At 45.7% G+C, this 16,747-nt stretch overlaps 1 protein-coding gene across 1 annotated transcript in view; it reads left to right on the forward strand.

Moving 5' to 3' along the window:
* The window catches only part of LOC119379038 (titin), a 294,770-nt gene that overhangs the window by 83,042 nt on the left and 194,981 nt on the right, over positions 1-16,747 (forward strand). Inside the window, exons 48-86 of the mRNA XM_049412985.1 lie at positions 202-331; positions 438-581; positions 948-1,202; positions 1,290-1,433; positions 2,132-2,386; positions 2,466-2,609; positions 2,716-2,788; positions 2,905-3,230; positions 3,313-3,567; positions 3,631-3,774; positions 3,839-4,096; positions 4,177-4,320; positions 4,384-4,641; positions 4,760-4,903; positions 4,968-5,219; positions 5,317-5,460; positions 5,616-5,803; positions 5,869-5,935; positions 6,013-6,195; positions 6,271-6,492; positions 6,629-6,772; positions 6,886-7,140; positions 7,707-7,850; positions 8,532-8,789; positions 8,924-9,067; positions 9,160-9,408; positions 9,853-9,996; positions 10,108-10,205; positions 10,385-10,559; positions 11,324-11,467; positions 11,883-12,149; positions 12,477-12,682; positions 12,964-13,060; positions 13,544-13,687; positions 13,902-13,986; positions 14,186-14,361; positions 15,119-15,262; positions 15,659-15,830; positions 16,582-16,679. Coding sequence (XP_049268942.1) covers positions 202-331; positions 438-581; positions 948-1,202; positions 1,290-1,433; positions 2,132-2,386; positions 2,466-2,609; positions 2,716-2,788; positions 2,905-3,230; positions 3,313-3,567; positions 3,631-3,774; positions 3,839-4,096; positions 4,177-4,320; positions 4,384-4,641; positions 4,760-4,903; positions 4,968-5,219; positions 5,317-5,460; positions 5,616-5,803; positions 5,869-5,935; positions 6,013-6,195; positions 6,271-6,492; positions 6,629-6,772; positions 6,886-7,140; positions 7,707-7,850; positions 8,532-8,789; positions 8,924-9,067; positions 9,160-9,408; positions 9,853-9,996; positions 10,108-10,205; positions 10,385-10,559; positions 11,324-11,467; positions 11,883-12,149; positions 12,477-12,682; positions 12,964-13,060; positions 13,544-13,687; positions 13,902-13,986; positions 14,186-14,361; positions 15,119-15,262; positions 15,659-15,830; positions 16,582-16,679 — 6,874 coding nt within the window. The remainder of the gene's footprint in view (positions 1-201; positions 332-437; positions 582-947; positions 1,203-1,289; positions 1,434-2,131; positions 2,387-2,465; positions 2,610-2,715; positions 2,789-2,904; positions 3,231-3,312; positions 3,568-3,630; positions 3,775-3,838; positions 4,097-4,176; positions 4,321-4,383; positions 4,642-4,759; positions 4,904-4,967; positions 5,220-5,316; positions 5,461-5,615; positions 5,804-5,868; positions 5,936-6,012; positions 6,196-6,270; positions 6,493-6,628; positions 6,773-6,885; positions 7,141-7,706; positions 7,851-8,531; positions 8,790-8,923; positions 9,068-9,159; positions 9,409-9,852; positions 9,997-10,107; positions 10,206-10,384; positions 10,560-11,323; positions 11,468-11,882; positions 12,150-12,476; positions 12,683-12,963; positions 13,061-13,543; positions 13,688-13,901; positions 13,987-14,185; positions 14,362-15,118; positions 15,263-15,658; positions 15,831-16,581; positions 16,680-16,747) is intronic.

Here is a 16,747-nt window from a genome sequence, read left to right on the forward strand (position 1 = left end):
CAAAGATTGTAGCGAAAGATTTTTATGAATACAGAGTCTGGGCTCCCGCATTCGCAAAAATCTCTTACGCTACAACTGTTCGTTAGAAAGCAAAAACTTGAACAACACCTCATAGCGGACAAAATATTGACGACGGTCAATGGCAATGAGCGCTTACGAACGAAAAGCTTTGTGAATTCAGCCTTGTTCCGGTCCCTGCAGGTGCCCCTCAAAGACCCCAAGGGACCACTGAAAGAGGGAGAGTCCGTCGTAATGGAGTGCGCCATTGAGCCTGTTCAAGACTCGACCATGAAGGTGGAATGGTTTTTCAACGGCCGCCCACTACCGACTGGTAATAATCTATATACATATACCAAGATTCCTACAGCGAATGCACAATTGTCCATGAATTGGAGATCATGAGAAAATTTACGAGCTTTGTGTTCGTGCGCTTACAGGTCACAGGTTCATTACGAAGTACGACTTTGGCCGGGCATTCCTTCAGATTTTAAACCTGGTTCCAGAAGATACTGGACAGTACACTCTGCGAGCAACCAATCATCTTGGATCTGCGCATTCAACCTCATGCATCAAAGTTATCGGTAAGATTAGCAGATCGTGCTTTTTCGAGTTAAATGGGAAATAGCACACTAGAGCATCGGAGAAGGCGAATCATTTTGCAGACAAATCTGATCAAACAAAGTAATGAAAAACTGGCCCATTTTTGTTTAATTCGCGCTTTTTCACTGTGCTAATGTCACCTATAGTAGAGAATTTACTGGCATCACCGTAGAATCTATTCGTTTCACGTAAAGGGCCGAACAGTAACTAGAATAAACTAACTTTTTTATCATTGTTCTTGACGGCATGGAGGAGCGAACTTTCCCAATGCTTTCGTTGCGCGCCATATGCTTATATGAGTGGTAAGGTCACCTGAGCGTTTTTATTTATTATTTTTTTTTTGACAGGCAAGTCCGGTGTAATCACCGACTCTCAGTACCCAGAAGGCTGGGAAAAGATCCAGCACCTGGAAGACCACTCGCGTTACACCCGCCAGGAGCACCAGGAAAGCATTATCACCCAGAAACCGACTTTCAGCCGACCGCTGCATAATGTGGAAACTGTAGAAGGCGCCAACGTACACCTAGAGTGCCGACTGCAGCCTGTTGGCGATCCCACCATGCGGGTTGAGTGGTTCAGAAACAGTGTGCCCATCAAAGTCGGTAGGCAATATTCTACGTTTGTTGAAAAAAAAAAGGAACTAGGAAAGTGCTGTATGAATGCTTGAGCTGACATTTTGTGTTTTACAGGACATCGATTCAGGCCTGCACACGAGTTCGACTACGTCGCCTTGGACATCCTCAGCTTCTATCCAGAGGATTCGGGCATCTACACGTGCAAAGCTACTAGCTCACTCGGTGAAAACGTCACGTCTTGTAACGTGAACTGCTTCGGTAAGTATCTCAGCTGCTGCACGGCCCTGTCGCACTGTACGCCAGTCAAATATCGCCTGTTAAAAAAAAAAATCCATCCTGTAGGTTATCCAATTTTTTAGTTTTATTTTTACTGCGCTGCGTAAAATGTGCTAGAAGTGTTCCGAAGTGTGTACGTTGAACTGACCATTTAGTTGAAGAATGGGCAAGCGTTTCTCGAATATTGGAAGTTTCCTTTGGTGGCTTATGTCTACACTTAAGGTGTGGAAAGCGAAAGCCTCGCATGGGCCACAGTGTATGGCAGAGCTTGAAAGGGGTGCTCGCTCCTTAGCACTAGATCGTACGACGATCCATGCTGCACGCATAAACTCCTGTGAATTTTATCGAGCTTTAATTAAAATAACGAAGATAGCTTGTCGTCAATGGGCCTGTCAGAATGGCAGTTGACGTTCAGTCAGGTTTGCGTTTAAAGATCAGGAACTTGCTCGGAAGAAGTTCTCGCGTGTAGAGAGATAAGATGAGTGGAAAGAAACTACTAATTATTCTTAGCATAACTGGTGCTACTTTGTTTTGAAGGCATGATGACATCCTGTCATTTTGTGTGGAAAACTATAAAACCTCCCACTCGTAGAGCGATGTTTTCGCGAGTGACTACTTGTAGGTTTACTTATAGCGGCGCTTCATTAATACTGCCCCTTTTTTTTTGTTATTTGCTTCAGCCAAGTCGCAGCTCATTCTAGAGTCCCAGCACCCTGAAGGTCTTCAGAAAATACAGCAACTTGAAGACCAATCCCGCTATCGTCGCGAGATCGTTGAGGAGACAACGGTGAAAACCAAGCCCTCCTTCACATCCAATATGACGGCTCTTAGCCTTCGCGAAGGACAGAATGCCCACCTGGAGTGCCGGCTTGAGCCCGTGAACGATGCTGACCTCAGGGTTGAGTGGTTCCACAACGGTGTATCGCTTCCTATCGGTGAGTTGCATATTAATCCAGAATACCGCGAATATACGAGACATTGCAAATGCAACACATATTTTCTTGCGTATTGCAGGCCATCGGTACCGTCCCTTCCATGACTTTGGCTATGTCGCACTGAATATCCTATCACTTGTGCCAGAGGATTCGGGAACTTACACCGTACGTGCCACGAATTCCCTTGGAAAGGCCGAGCTATCCACTACAATCCTTGTCGAAGGTAGGTGCCGTAATGTTTAAAAATAATTGGACATCCAGGGCATTCTATAATATTAGGCACCTATAGAGAATCATTGTCAACATACTTTGCATAATATATTTTGCAGGAAAGTCATCCGTTGACACAGACACTCAGCATCCTGAGGGATTACAGAAAATTCAAGCCCTCGAAGGCCATCAGTACGTATGCGCAAATTGATTTCCACATTCACTTTTAACGTAATCAGTCTAAAAAGCGTATTTTATGCGCCAGAAAAGCTGCACGATTTAACGACGGCATGTTTACACATACGCAGCTACGAGAGAGACACTGGGGACCTCGACCAGTCTGTTACAACAGCACCCGTCTTTACATCGGCTCCCAAGTCAATCGTGGTTCAAGAAGGACAAAAAGCACATCTTGAGTGCCGCCTGATTCCAGTGGGCGATCCCAAGCTCAAGGTTGAGTGGTTCAAGAACGGCCAACCGGTTCCGGCGGGTTCCCGTTTCGTCGAGATGTGCAACTTTGGCTTCGTGTCCCTGGACATCCTTAGCACGTATGCTGAAGACTCCGGCACCTACACCTGCAAAGCCACAAATCAGTTGGGAGAAGCTGTTGTATCTGCTCAGCTCAAGTGTCACGGTACGTGCCTAATGGTGTAACTATAACCTTTAGCTGTTACGTCTGCAATTTCGAGTGCTTAAATAACAATTTTACTTCGCAGCTGAAAAGTCGCTGATATTGGACACGCAAAACCAGGAAGCCTACGAGAAGATCCAGCAGCTTGAAGACTACGGACGGCAAATAAGGCCTGCCTACGTAGAAGAGATTACCACGCAAGCGCCCGTGTTCACGCAAGCTATGAAGAACCTGAATCTGAACGAAAACCAGAGTGCGCACTTTGAGTGCAAGCTCATACCAGTCGGTGACCCGAACCTCAAGGTTGAATGGTTCCACAACGGACTTCCCTTGCAGAAAGGTATTTGCTGTATTTGGACAAATAAATGGAACACGTACCTTCAACCATGTGAATTTTTTTCAGCTAATCGAGTCAACACCATTCACGACTTTGGATTCGTCGCTCTTGACTTGAGTTACGTGAAGGCACAAGACTCGGGCACTTACACTTGCAAGGCAACCAACTCTCTGGGGTCTGCTGTTTGTTCAGCCACTCTCAACGTCCAAGGTAATAATGTCATTTCAGTGTTTTAGCTAATGTCATGTACAAACGACTGTCTCTGTCTTCTTAGATTCGAAATCACTGGTGTTTGACACTCAACACCCCGAGGGACTTCAGAAGATTCGACAGCTAGAAGAACTCGGCCGCTACAAGGAGGAAGTAACGCATGAAGCCCCATGCCCCGGTCCGCCGATGTTTGTCACACAACTGCAGGGTCCGAGCCGTCTCACAGAAGGTGAAAGTGCCCACCTGGAATGTCGCATTGCTCCATATCCCGATTCTACCATGAAGGTTCAGTGGTTCCACAATGGCGTCGAGCTGCAGTCTGGTAGGTGCTATGTTCTTAAGAGAACTAATGCTTTCCAACCAAAGTGCTGTAGACTCACTGCCATTATTTATGCACAACAGGTCACCGCTACCGAACAATGTATGACTTCGGTTTCTGCGCCTTGGACATCCTGTCCGCAAATGCTGAGCATTCTGGCGAGTATGTAGTCCAAGCTACGAATGAACTCGGTACGGCAAAGTCGACGGCACGTATTCACGTTGATGGTAAGTCACTCATACTACGCTTATCTCGTTTTAGACGCTATAACTTCTCCACTTTGTTTGCAGCCAAAGGAGGCGTCATCCTCGAAAGCCAACAACCAGACGCCCTACCAAAAATAAAGCAGCTAGAAGAATCATGCGGATACATCAGACCAACGCAGGAGGAAGTTGTTATTAAGGAGAAGCCTAATTTTGTTCGTGGCCTCTACAACTTGGATACTCTGCATGAAGGCCAGAGCGCTCACCTTGAGGCTACACTGACGCCAATCAATGACGCGAACATGAAGGTCCAGTGGTTCCACAACGGCGTTGAGATTCCTCTTGGTAAATATACAACTACGTCTTTGAAGAATACAGCAACTTTATTGAGAATTGCTCAGAATTACTGGCAGTAACCAATGTATGCAAGGAACTTACCTTGTGTTTTGCGTTCTCCAAACAGGCCACAGATTCAAAACTGTGTCTGACTTCGGATACGTGGCCCTCAACATCCTGTACGCGTATCCAGAAGATTCCGGTACGTACATGTGCAAGGCGACCAACAAACTCGGCGAGGCCGTCACTACATGTTCCATCAACGTTCTCGGTGAGTTTTTCAGATAATTGCTTCCCAGGAGCGCATTTCTAAGTGAATTTTTACGATTCAACAGGAAAATCTGCTATTGTCACCGACACGTACCATGAGAAAGGCCTGGAGAAAATCAGGCAGCTTGAGGAGTACCAGGCTCCAGAGAAACCCGAGCAAGTCATTCAGTTGCAGCGGCCTGTGTTCACCGTACCTCTCAACTCAGTGGACGGCCTCGTTGAAGGACAGAGCGCTCACATGGAGTGTAGGCTTGAGCCCATTAATGACGCTGATCTCAAAGTTCAGTGGTACCACAATGGGGTTGAAATCCAGCCAGGTAAGCACCTAGAGCAAAACACATTTACGCTGCCTCAGTAGGTCGCAAGCTTGTTCTAGTAGAAGAAGCAACTGCATTTATTCTTTCTTTCGTATAGGTCATCGGTTCAGAACAACGCATGACTTTGGATATGTGGCCCTTGACGTATTGTACGTGTATGCTGAAGACAGTGGAACGTATATGTGCAAGGCAACCAACTCTCTCGGCGAAGCTGTTACCACGTGCAACCTTCGGGCGCTACGTGAGTTTAGAAAATATTATTTCCTTTGACGGAAAACAGCTTTAATATCATATTTCCATTTTCATCAAAATTTTTAAATGTTTCCCATAGTCTGCAACAAAGCACAGTTCAGTAACGTTGATTGGCATTTAATGCCTCTTATATCATTCTTGCAGCCAAGCAAAAGATCTTCTATGATACCCATCACCCGGAGGGTCTTGAGAAAATACGAGAGCTGGAGGCGCAAGTCAAGTACCAGTCAGCCGAAATTCAAGAGAAACCCGTTTCTAAGCCTGTGTTCATCACTGAACTGAGGGGAACGCAGGAGATCTCAGAAGGCGAAAGCGCCCATTTGGAGTGTCGCGTAAGTCTACCGTAGATTTATTAAGATGTTCTTAGAAACTCACACTGATGTTCTAATTGCCTCAGGTGGAACCAGCCCACGATGCCAAGTTGAAGATTGAGGTTCTTCACAATGGAAGGCCCCTTACAGCTGGTAATGAACGAAGTGTTGATACAATGAGTAACATTTACGATAAATTTTGTTGTCTAAACGTTGCGAATGTTCCGCAGCTACCCGCGTTCACATCACGAGCGACTTCGGCTATGTGGCAATAGACCTGAGCAACGCTATTCCTGAAGACTCTGGCACTTACACGGTCCGTGCGACTAACGACCTCGGACGAGCTGAAACAACGGCCACGCTGCGTGTTCTGCCAAAATCCAGCATTATCTCCGACACCCACCACCCAGAAGGTAATAGCTATCGCATATTCTGAATGAACGTATGAACTGTGAACCAATCTGGTTTTTGCTATGATTTTTCGACAGGACTTGCTAAGATCAGAGAAATGGAAGATGAGGCTCGCTTTAAGCACGAAGTCATTCAGGAGCCAGTCACCTTCCAGAGGCCTGTATTCACGGTTCCTCTACAAAACCTGGAGAACCTCGTAGAAGACCAGAGAAACGTTCACCTGGAATGCAGACTGATTCCTGTTGGAGATCCTACTCTCAATGTTCAGTGGTTCTTCAACGATACACCGCTTATGGAAGGTTAGTATACCTGTTTATCTAGGGATGCTTGCTATTCGACGTAACAATGTCTGCGTTTCAATGTCAATTAGCCTCTACGGTACCCTCTTAGGCTTATTTTTGTGTGCTGAATATCTCTCTGTACAATTTTCTTCAGGCACAAGATTCCACCCAGTCCACGACTTTGGCTACGTTGCCCTTGACATGGACTATGTGCGTCCAGAAGACACAGGCGTCTATACATGCAAAGCCACCAATTCTTTGGGCCAGGCGGTGACCACGTGTATGCTCAAAATTAAACGTGAGTTTGCTGTGCTACGAGAATCTCAACATATTTACATTTCCTTTAGTCCACGACTGTTAAATATGTGCCCCTGACAACAAATTTTTTGTTCTACATCTGCCTGTTTTTAGCCAAGGCCTCTATTCTGCTGGACACCTTGCAACCCCAGGGTTACGAGAAGATTCGCGAGCTAGAAGACTTGAAGGGTCAGAAGCCTCCAGAGAAACCGGATGCGGTATACGAAAAGCCTGTCTTTACCACCCCCTTGGTTGGCCCTGGTGAGATAAATGAGGGACAACCTGCACGTCTGGAGTGCCGCTGCGTGCCTGTCGGAGATCCCGACCTCAAGTTCTTCTGGTACGTCAACGGCATCGAGCTTCCCAAAGGTAAAGTTCGTTTTATCTCACAACCATTCAACAAACATGATAGCTTAAATTAGCTCGGAAGAATGCCGTTCCGCTCGCATAGCCCGGGGCCATTTGCGTAGTAAGTGCGTCAGATAAGTTCAGGATCTATCATTGATGAGGCCCAATATCTTACGCAGCGGCGAGAATTTCGAACTTTTGTAAATCACTTTAATATTTAGATATCACAGGCCTCATTCCATCTCCAACAACTTCGCCCAACTTTGGTGTTCGTCAGCCGTACACAACAACGTATTTTGGCTATGCGACTCGGCAATATCTCGCTGCAGGGGGGATGCGTAAGGGGGGAAGGTTGGAAATGGAAGGCAAGAAGAGTGAGCAGTAGTCTCTTGTGACAAGAATATCTGCTACTTTATTATAGGCAAAAACAAGGAGACATCGAAGGCACATTTGACGCACTACCTGTGCCTTCTGTGCGTCTTTGTTTTTTGCCTGCGCTACAACAAAGTAGGAGATGCTATATCAACATTCAGCCACCCGTAAGAATACACGTGTTTCTGCTGCTACACACTTCACTTTGCTTTCAGGTTCGAGGCTTATCCCCAACAACGACTTCGGATTTGTGACACTCGACATCATGTCAGGAATAGCAGAAGACTCCGGAGTCTACATGTGCAAAGCCGTCAATAAGGCTGGCGAAGCTGTCACCTCAACTTCCCTTCGAGTGAAAGGTCGGTTAAAGCGTCATTACAATTGTCCTGTGTTTATCTTCAGAATGTAATATTTTTATTTTATTCTGGAAAATAAAGAGAATGAATGAATGAAGAAGAAAATTTTAGCCCACTGTAACTGCGACATTCAGAGGAATGTGCCCTATATGAGGCGCGAGATTTTGTCGCACACTTCAATTAGAAACTAAAAAGGTGAAGCACGACCCGGTCGTTTAAGACCCAACACCATGGAACTGAACTAATTTTGCAATCTAATTACTTTTCACGTGACTTAAATATGGGTGGTAGTTTAGCAACATGAAACATAAACTAAAAGAACTTGAATATGTGCGATGCATTGCCAGCACATTATTTATGGTGGTAGCAACATAAAGTGTAAACGCCAGCGTGCATTAAGGGACAATTAATTTTATAGCAAAAGGTGAGAGCACTGCAAAGCTTTGATCGGTTCACACTATTTATACACCCTTTGATAGCTGATTAAGAACTAATTACTCTGGTATACTATCGTGAAAATGACTTCAAACATTTATCATTCAACGTATGCATATTAGAGTTAGCGGTGCCGTTACGACTAACGTCCGCTACGTTTAGTCTGCTGGTCTGTTCTTGCGCTAAAGTTGTTCACAGGAAAACAAAGGAAAACGAAACATTTCGAATTCAAACGTGGTTTCTTTGCAGGTCGTGCCGGAGTGCTGCTTGACTCCCACCACCCGGAGGCATACAGGCAGACACAGAAGTTTGAGTATGACTCGAGCCGTATTCCAGAAACCTGGTCAGACGAGAAGCCTAAGGTGGCGCCAGTGTTTGTGCAACACCTGAACAACATCGAGGGCGCTGTGGAAGGTCACTACCTCCGCATCGAGGGCCGCATCGAACCTACCAACGACGACAAACTCAAAGTTAAATGGTTCAAGAACGGCAAACCTTTGGTCATGGGTAAGCGCTTGCGGTTAATTTTGCATTCTTACACATTCTAACACTTGAAAATGAGCTGACACGTGCTCTAAATGAAACTATTGCTTCGACGCAATAAATGTCTCAATCTCTATTCTTCCCTCATATGCTTCCAGGTACGAGAATCAAGCCCACGGACGACTTTGGCTTAGTTTCCCTGGATATATCAAGCGCAAGACCAGACGATTCCGGTATTTACACCTGCAAGGCCACAAACGACGTAGGTGAAGCGATCTCAACGTGCACAATCAAGGTGGAAGGTGAGTGATGCGCCAAAGGTTTCAAATCACGTGTGGACAGGCTTGCGGGGAATATTGATACGATGCGTTCTTACGTTCACTTTACCTTGCAGGCCGCGAAAGCATCATCCTGGCTTCACAGCATCCCGACTCGCTGCCCAAGATTCGCCAGCTCGAAGAGTACGTGCCACCGGAGAAGTACGTGCCTGAACCGGAATATGAAGGGCCGGTGTTCGTCACGCACCTCAACAACCTGGAGATTCGCGAAGGGGCTACGGCGCATTTCGAGTGCCGCGTGGAGCCATCCAAGGACCCCACGCTCAAAGTGGAATTCCTCAAGAACAACAAGCCAGTCCCTGCTGGTGAGCTCCCGTCCGTGCCATTGCGACAGCTGTTTATCGAGTGACAACCGTAAACGTACAAGCCCATTTTAAACCTGGCGATAACAATAGCATTGCATTATAGGTCAGTATCTTGGTGTATCAGCACACTTAAGACAATCGTATGCACCTATCAGAGAGAAAAAGCCGCTGTACCTAGAATCACAGTTAAGTCACGTAACGGAACGCGAACAAAACCTGATATAGGTAAGAACATTGGTCCTACAGGTTGGCCATTTAAGCATGTACTTCTGTTAAAAAAAAGTACTACTACTCGCGAAGACGCCATCAGGATAGACATAACAAAAACAAATCTATTCATTTGTCACGCTTACGGGCGCACTTGAAACGCGACAAGTGCGACTTGTGTGGCACTTTCATCTTTGAAACGGGTGGATCGTTGAGCCTTCTTCATATTCCGTCCAGGTTCCAAGTACAACTTCAACAACGACTTCGGTTTTGTCACTCTGGATGTCGGCAACGCATTTCCTGAGGACTCTGGAATCTACACGTGCCGAGCTCGCAACTCGAAGGGCGAAGCAGTCACCACCGGGTCTCTGAAAGTGCAAGGTAACATTCGTTAGAGACACACATATTCGAAGCTGCGTAATGCGTTACTGATTAGCGATTAGGCATGCAGCAGAGGCATACAGCTGTTCATTGTACTGAATATTCTTGCAGGCAAAAGTGGTGTGCAGTCCGATACGCTTCATCCAATGGGTGCACAGGGATTGTCCAAGGTCCAGGAGCTAGAGACTTCATACTTGACTAGATACCAGGTACTTCCGAATCAACCTGCTGTTACTATGACGTCGATCGTTACCAGTGCTACAATACTAACGAAATTTTTAATGATATTTTACGTTTGGTGCCACTCAGCGAAACTGCTATGACGTATTAAAGGAGGTGCGAAACGTACGTCGTCATGTGCTATACGTATTCGCACGGCCTATTCCAGGCTCCTGTCGAGGAAGCCGAGAAGGTGTTCCCGCGGCCAGTGTTTGTGGTGCCGCTTGAGCCGAACTTCTCCATTCAAGAAGGCAGCCCTGTCACACTTGAATGCAAGGTGGAGCCAGCTACTGACCCGAAACTCAAGGTGGAGTGGTTCCTCAACGGAAAACCGCTCGCGCCAGGTAAGGCTCGCTCCTTCCGACTTGTTCGTTTATAGCAATTGAAACAAAGGATCTAGAATAATTCTAGCGTACCAACATATTTTAACGTATAGCAGCTTGTATTTTAGGACAATTAATGACACCCCTATAGGTGCCTCCTATGAAAGAAGTGCTGCGTACGCAACGTTCTTTCGTTGCCTGAAATGTCTCATCCCAAGATTTCTGCTAAGTCATTATTTTACTTACCTATGTTGTTAGCGAGATAACCATATGAAAACTCATAAGGGAACTTTCAGCGCCTCTTGTCGATTTTGTCTTGCTCGAAAATATATCTATCTAGTGTGTCCTTTGATACATCAGATGGTTCGTTGGGGTGAACTTCACGTTTAGAAAAATCTTTCTACAGCGAAACCACATTCGGTGAAGAAAATACACCCACTCAAGGGCGGTCACTCTTCCACTTTTCATGGACTCGCACGCACATTTCGCGCAAGTGCTATGTTACGGCCGTTTTATCCTTGCAGACAATTTTCATTGCCCCCTAGAACTTACTGTTTGTCCTGCTGTAACAGTCGCGCATAAATTCGAAACGCTACGACGCCATCTTTAGCGAAGCATTTTTCGAGCTATTTGACAACATTCACAATTTTTATATAGGCTATATCATCGATGAATCACTTTGATATCACACTCGAAAGACGCGAATTCAATGAAAAGTCAGCGATTAATACTGAAATGATGAAACTCACAGAAGCCGTTAAGAAATGGCCGTGTGACCTTTTCAGGATCCAGGTACACTGTGACCCACGACTTCGGCTTCGTTGTGCTCGCTCTTACCGACTTCTGGGGACGGGACGCTGGCATTTACACCTGCCGCGCGAGCAACGACGCTGGCGAAGCCTTTACTACAACCACCATTACATGTCTTTGTAAGTACGCGATTAATATTCTTTTAACGATAGCTGTTTTTGCATCGTGTTAACTACTTACATTAATGAATTCACTAGCTAATTTTAGGATGCTTTTGGGTAAAAAGTGGGAGGAGGGAAGAAAAGGAGGGTACCTGACTTGCACACTTCAAAACAAAAAAATTATTCGATGAAAACAAGTACCAGCTGGAGTGAGTCAATAATACAGCGAATGAGAGACAAGTAAAAAGAAACTGTGAACAAAATTTAGGTTTAGGAAGTCTAACGTTCGCTTTATCCGGAGCTGTATGTTCAGGCTCTTGTAAAGTTTGGCAGCTCCGTAAGAAGAGGTCTGCTACTGGGTGATTAATTCTCAATAAAACAGCCGATAGATGTGCTTGCGGAAGCGTCCATTCTTACCGTCGCCGTTGTACAGCCCGCAAGGGCGTCCAGGAGGACACGCTGCACCCTGAGGGTCGCAAGGGGCTCGAGTCCATCCAGCAGCTGGAAGAGTCGCTGACGCGTGTGCCCGAAATGGTCCAAGAGGATGCCGCGGGCCAGCCACCCGTATTTACATCGCAGTTTGTCAACCTCAAGGACCTCAATGAAGGCGAGATCGCCCACTTCGAGGCAACACTGACACCAGTCGGCGATCAGACCATGCAGGTCGAATGGTTCTTCCGTGGCAAGCCGCTCAAAGCAGGTGGGTTTTTCAGACTACGAAGTTTCTTGCGTTATCTGCAATCTTCACTCTCGTATTCCAAAACGCTTCAGAACTTGGTTAACTCAACGCTAAAGGTGCACATGTGCAAAATTGGGCTATGCGGCATGTATTGAAGCGTTGTTGAATGAATTGCTCCTGCTAGCGAGCCGCAGTTAATTGCCACTCCATGTAACTATTTATAATGTAAACCGGAGAGAGGGCTCGAAAACACAGCGGAGATGAAAAGATCCCGTGTACTGTACGAATTTAACTGCCCTTGCAGAAACTGTGCTTTCAGAAAAGGGAACATGACACACTACCACGCAGGGCACCGCATCCGGACGGTACATGCGTTCGGCATGGTGGTGCTCGAGATTTTGGGCACAGTGCTGGAGGACTCAGGCCGCTACACGTGCCGCGCCACCAACAAGTGGGGCAAAGCCGAAGTCACCGTCGACCTCGAGTGTACCGACAAGACCAAGGGACAGCGGCCGCAGTTTACCACGCAGCTGCAGAACCTCATGGACCTCAAGGTAACGAGCATGCGAGTGCAGATGAGCTGGAAAGAAATCATGACCGATAAGCTTAGTCATCGATTTGATGAGGCGGAGACAACATGAAATCAATAGTGCATGACCCTTTCTTTACAGTTTGTGCGTAGGATAAGCATAAAACGTGCACTATTTTTTATGTATACCACGAGAGAGAATATCGCCGCATAAACAGTATTTGTGGTATGAATATTGCGCCACTATTTAACACTTCTGCTTATTTATCAGCTGTTACAACACGTCTATAACGTGTGCACTCGCAGGAAGGAAACAGCGCCCACCTGGAATGCCATCTGGTGCCCGTTGGCGACCCAGACATGAAGGTTGAGTGGTACAAGAATTCACAGCCACTTCGCGACAGTAAGTGTGCTTGACGTTAAGCTCGCGAAAACATGTGCTTCTTGGGTTATAAACATGGGCCCTTTGATTCTACATAATAGTTGAAAGGAACAGAAGAGCGGAGACGAAACACATTTTACTTTGACTGCAAGTAACAGTAACGTCACATGCTCGTTTATTTTGCCGGGTTACTACGAAAGGCCTACATAATTGTGAGATGAAAGTGCACTCCATGTGTTCATCGTAAGCCTCCTCCGTGAGATGCTACAGCTAGTCTTGTTCTGAACGATAACGCCGACACTAATGTGAAGCGCAAGAAAAATACTTTTCGTGTGTTCATGAAAAACGTATAACGACGAATCCAGTTACTTTTCTTCGGACGCTGTTTGTTTCCTCAGTCTTCAATGTTTTTTTTTTTTTTGCTCAAACGGCTCCAGAACTCGTGCGAAATGTGCAAAGTTTGCTATCAGCTGCTTAAGTAAACGTCACCTCTTTTTTTTTAAGGCTCACGCATCAAGACACTGAGCGATTTTGGCTACGTGGTGATGGACATCTCGTTCGTGCACGCCGAAGATTCTGGCGACTACGTCTGCGTGGCCACCAACAAATACGGCTCCGATGCGACCAAGTGCACCATTCAGTGCGCAGGTGGGGATTCCATATTAACCAGAAATGTTGTTTGCTGGGAGTTTCTTTATGGGTGCATTCCGTAAAGAAAGAGAAAAGCTTCAAATTGTTTAATATTTCTCTGCTTCTAGCAAAAAATGGCCATTCATTCGCTCTGAGCTATTTGCTGTTTACTCTACAGAAAATTCTTGCTTCCTGACTTCTGATCTCTTCTCTTTTTTTTGCTTTTATTTAGGCACCGGAAAGATATTCAGGGACTCTCTGCAGCCTCAGTCTCTCGACAGGATTGCTGAATTGGAAGGTGCCTCGTCTCAAACCAGGTAATGCCCGCCGTGCAACTTTCTTCGGTATTCTTTTTTAATTAGCAGTAGGCGCATGGTTAACACTACGATGAGCGAAACATTGTACCCATACTGACCAAGGCATCCTGTATTTATTAAAAGCCGCGTAACATTTCTCGCACTACGGTTGCTTAGCCGTAAAAGGATAGTATGACATCACTGCGGTATTTCATTGCAGGACTTCGGCTGTTATGGAGGCCACCAGGCTTCAGCCGCCCAAGTTCCTGTCGCAGCTGAACAGCATCGTCGGTCTGTCTGAAGGACAGAGCGCCCACTTCGAGTGTCAGCTCGTGCCAGTCAACGACCCTGACCTAACGGTCGAGTGGTACTTCAACGGTCAGCTTCTGCGCTCAGGTACGTTTTAACAGAGCCTTCAGTTGTTAGAATCAGATTGCCATGTCACATGCACTCCGTCGTAATAACCAACTTAAGGATGTTGCGAAAACCGTTAAACATAAATGAGAAAGAGCAAAGGCATTTTCCTGGTGCTCTAGCCCAAGACTAGTTGGAATGGTTGAAAGATGTACTGGTGACCAAGCATTGTTCCTTCTCATGTCACCTGGTGTCGCCAAGAGTGGTCGAGGTATTGCGTTGTTATGTTTCTTTGTTGAATCTATTCAAAATGGCGCTGAGTTTTTGTAAGGTCCACGTAAACTAAATTGACGATGGGTCAAAGCACGTAGTTTCCATAAATGCCACTGACATACGGGGGAAAACAATATGTAATAACGGTTGATGTGATCCGGAAATGTCAACTGAGGCGTTAGTACACCGGCAGCCCAACTGGTCTTGCTTCTGCGCACACGCCGACAAAATAAAGCTTGGCTTCGTAAGTAAAGGCGCTGATGGGCTTCTTGCAAGAAGGAATCGCTCGCGAAGCTCTAATACTTGCTTTAGATCACTTCACTGTCGCGATAAATTCAAATAATGCAGTTAGATCGGCGCGCGACTGCAGCTTCCATTGCATGATTATTGCATAAAATGAAAAACTAATAGGCGGGCCACCACATATTTGTTTCCATTCCGTGTTTATTGTCACCACCATTCATGGCAAAAAAATAATGCGTACGCAATTCTTAAACGCTTAGTAACGGGGCTCATTCGTGTGCAGGTCATCGTTTCCGGACGTTCCACGATTTCGGTATTGTAATCCTGGACATCCTCTACTGTTACGGTGAGGACTCGGGTGAATGGGTCTGCAAGGCAACCAACAAGCTTGGCTCAGACGTGACACGTGCTACCCTTCAGTGCAAGTGTAAGTATTTCCTTGTTACGCAGTCGTGCCTTAGAGCCGTGGTGTAGCGGGCCCAGAGGTTGATGAGATGCTTGTAACTTGCACGAGATAAAGCTATGTCTAGGCTACATTAAAACAAGTTGTTGCTCTAGAAATGTGCTACGGGGAACTGCTGTTGCAAGTAGGACACAACGTGCAAATTTTCTTGTCATATAAAAAAATAGTCGCGAAGTCACGAACGTTGAGCAAAATGCTAAATCTGAATCAGTCTGGTGTTTAGGACAAAGCTTAGGTGTGGTATTTTCTGTCATGCCAGTAGCGTAGAGCATAGTCTAGTGCTTCCGTGACCCCTTTATAGCTTAGGCGTGCGATTATGTTCTGTTAATTTATTTTGTTTTTGCTGTCTTTGCTTTTCAGCCAAGAGCTCCCTGATCCTGACTCCTCAACTTCCGCCTGAAATGGCATCAGGAACACAGAGCATCATCGCTCTAGAAGAAAGTTTGTACCGCACATCGGCGGTCGTAGAGCCAGAAGGTCCTGCTGAGGCACCTCGCTTCACTGTACCGCTGTCTAACGTCGAAGACCTGAGGTATTGAACTCGCTAAACAACGCCTTCATCCTACAAGTATTTGCAATGTTTATAACTATCAGGCATTATTACAGCACCGTTTGTAGCTTCCAGGCTACTACCTAAATACATGGCAAGAAAGAAATCGTTTTCACGAGAACCACTACACCAAATTTTATTAACTTTGTTGTGTTTAAGAGATCTAGCCAAATCTAGTGATTGCAGCAGTTCTTTTATGAAATTTCATGAAAACTGCACTATTTTAAAAACAAAAACACGTCTATAGCTCGGTGAGTAAAAAAGATCGATATCGGAATCAGGTAAACTGCTGAACAATGTATCTGAAGCAGACAAAAATTATGTATCATGCAGCCCTCTGTGACACACCACTAATTTATGGGCAAGCTTTTGGCAAATCGTTTGTAAATATGACCAATTTATGTAAATTAATAATCAAGCACTAAATTTGTCAGCTTTCTATGCTCTAACAAACACAGCTTACAAAACCGGGATATGTGTTTTAAGTGCAGAGGTACGGATTTGTAAGCTTCGTACTTAATTATTGTAAAACATTTAAAGCCACAAATCATAGTTCTGCTTCCTACAGTCGTTCTGATTTAATCTTCTCTTTTAAATACAGATTTCATACCAATTAATCCAGCGGTTGTCACATATTAGCATTCCTGATTTTTACACGTATTTGAATAGCCGGCATCGGAGTTGAGCCAGACCTCTTAAACTCACCATATTTTACGCACTTCATTCAACACAGGGAAGGAGACAATGCTCACTTGGAAGCCCGTCTGACACCAACAGATGACCCAGACTTGACCGTGGAATGGTTCAAGAACAACATGCCGCTGATGTCAGGTGAGCATTCCGGTCGTCCTTGTTCTTCCCGCCCATCACGTCTAGCTGTGCTGACAGTGAAAGGAGAG

This window comes from Rhipicephalus sanguineus, chromosome 1 (genome assembly GCF_013339695.2).
Source record: "Rhipicephalus sanguineus isolate Rsan-2018 chromosome 1, BIME_Rsan_1.4, whole genome shotgun sequence".
Taxonomy (NCBI): Eukaryota; Metazoa; Arthropoda; class Arachnida; order Ixodida; family Ixodidae; genus Rhipicephalus; species Rhipicephalus sanguineus.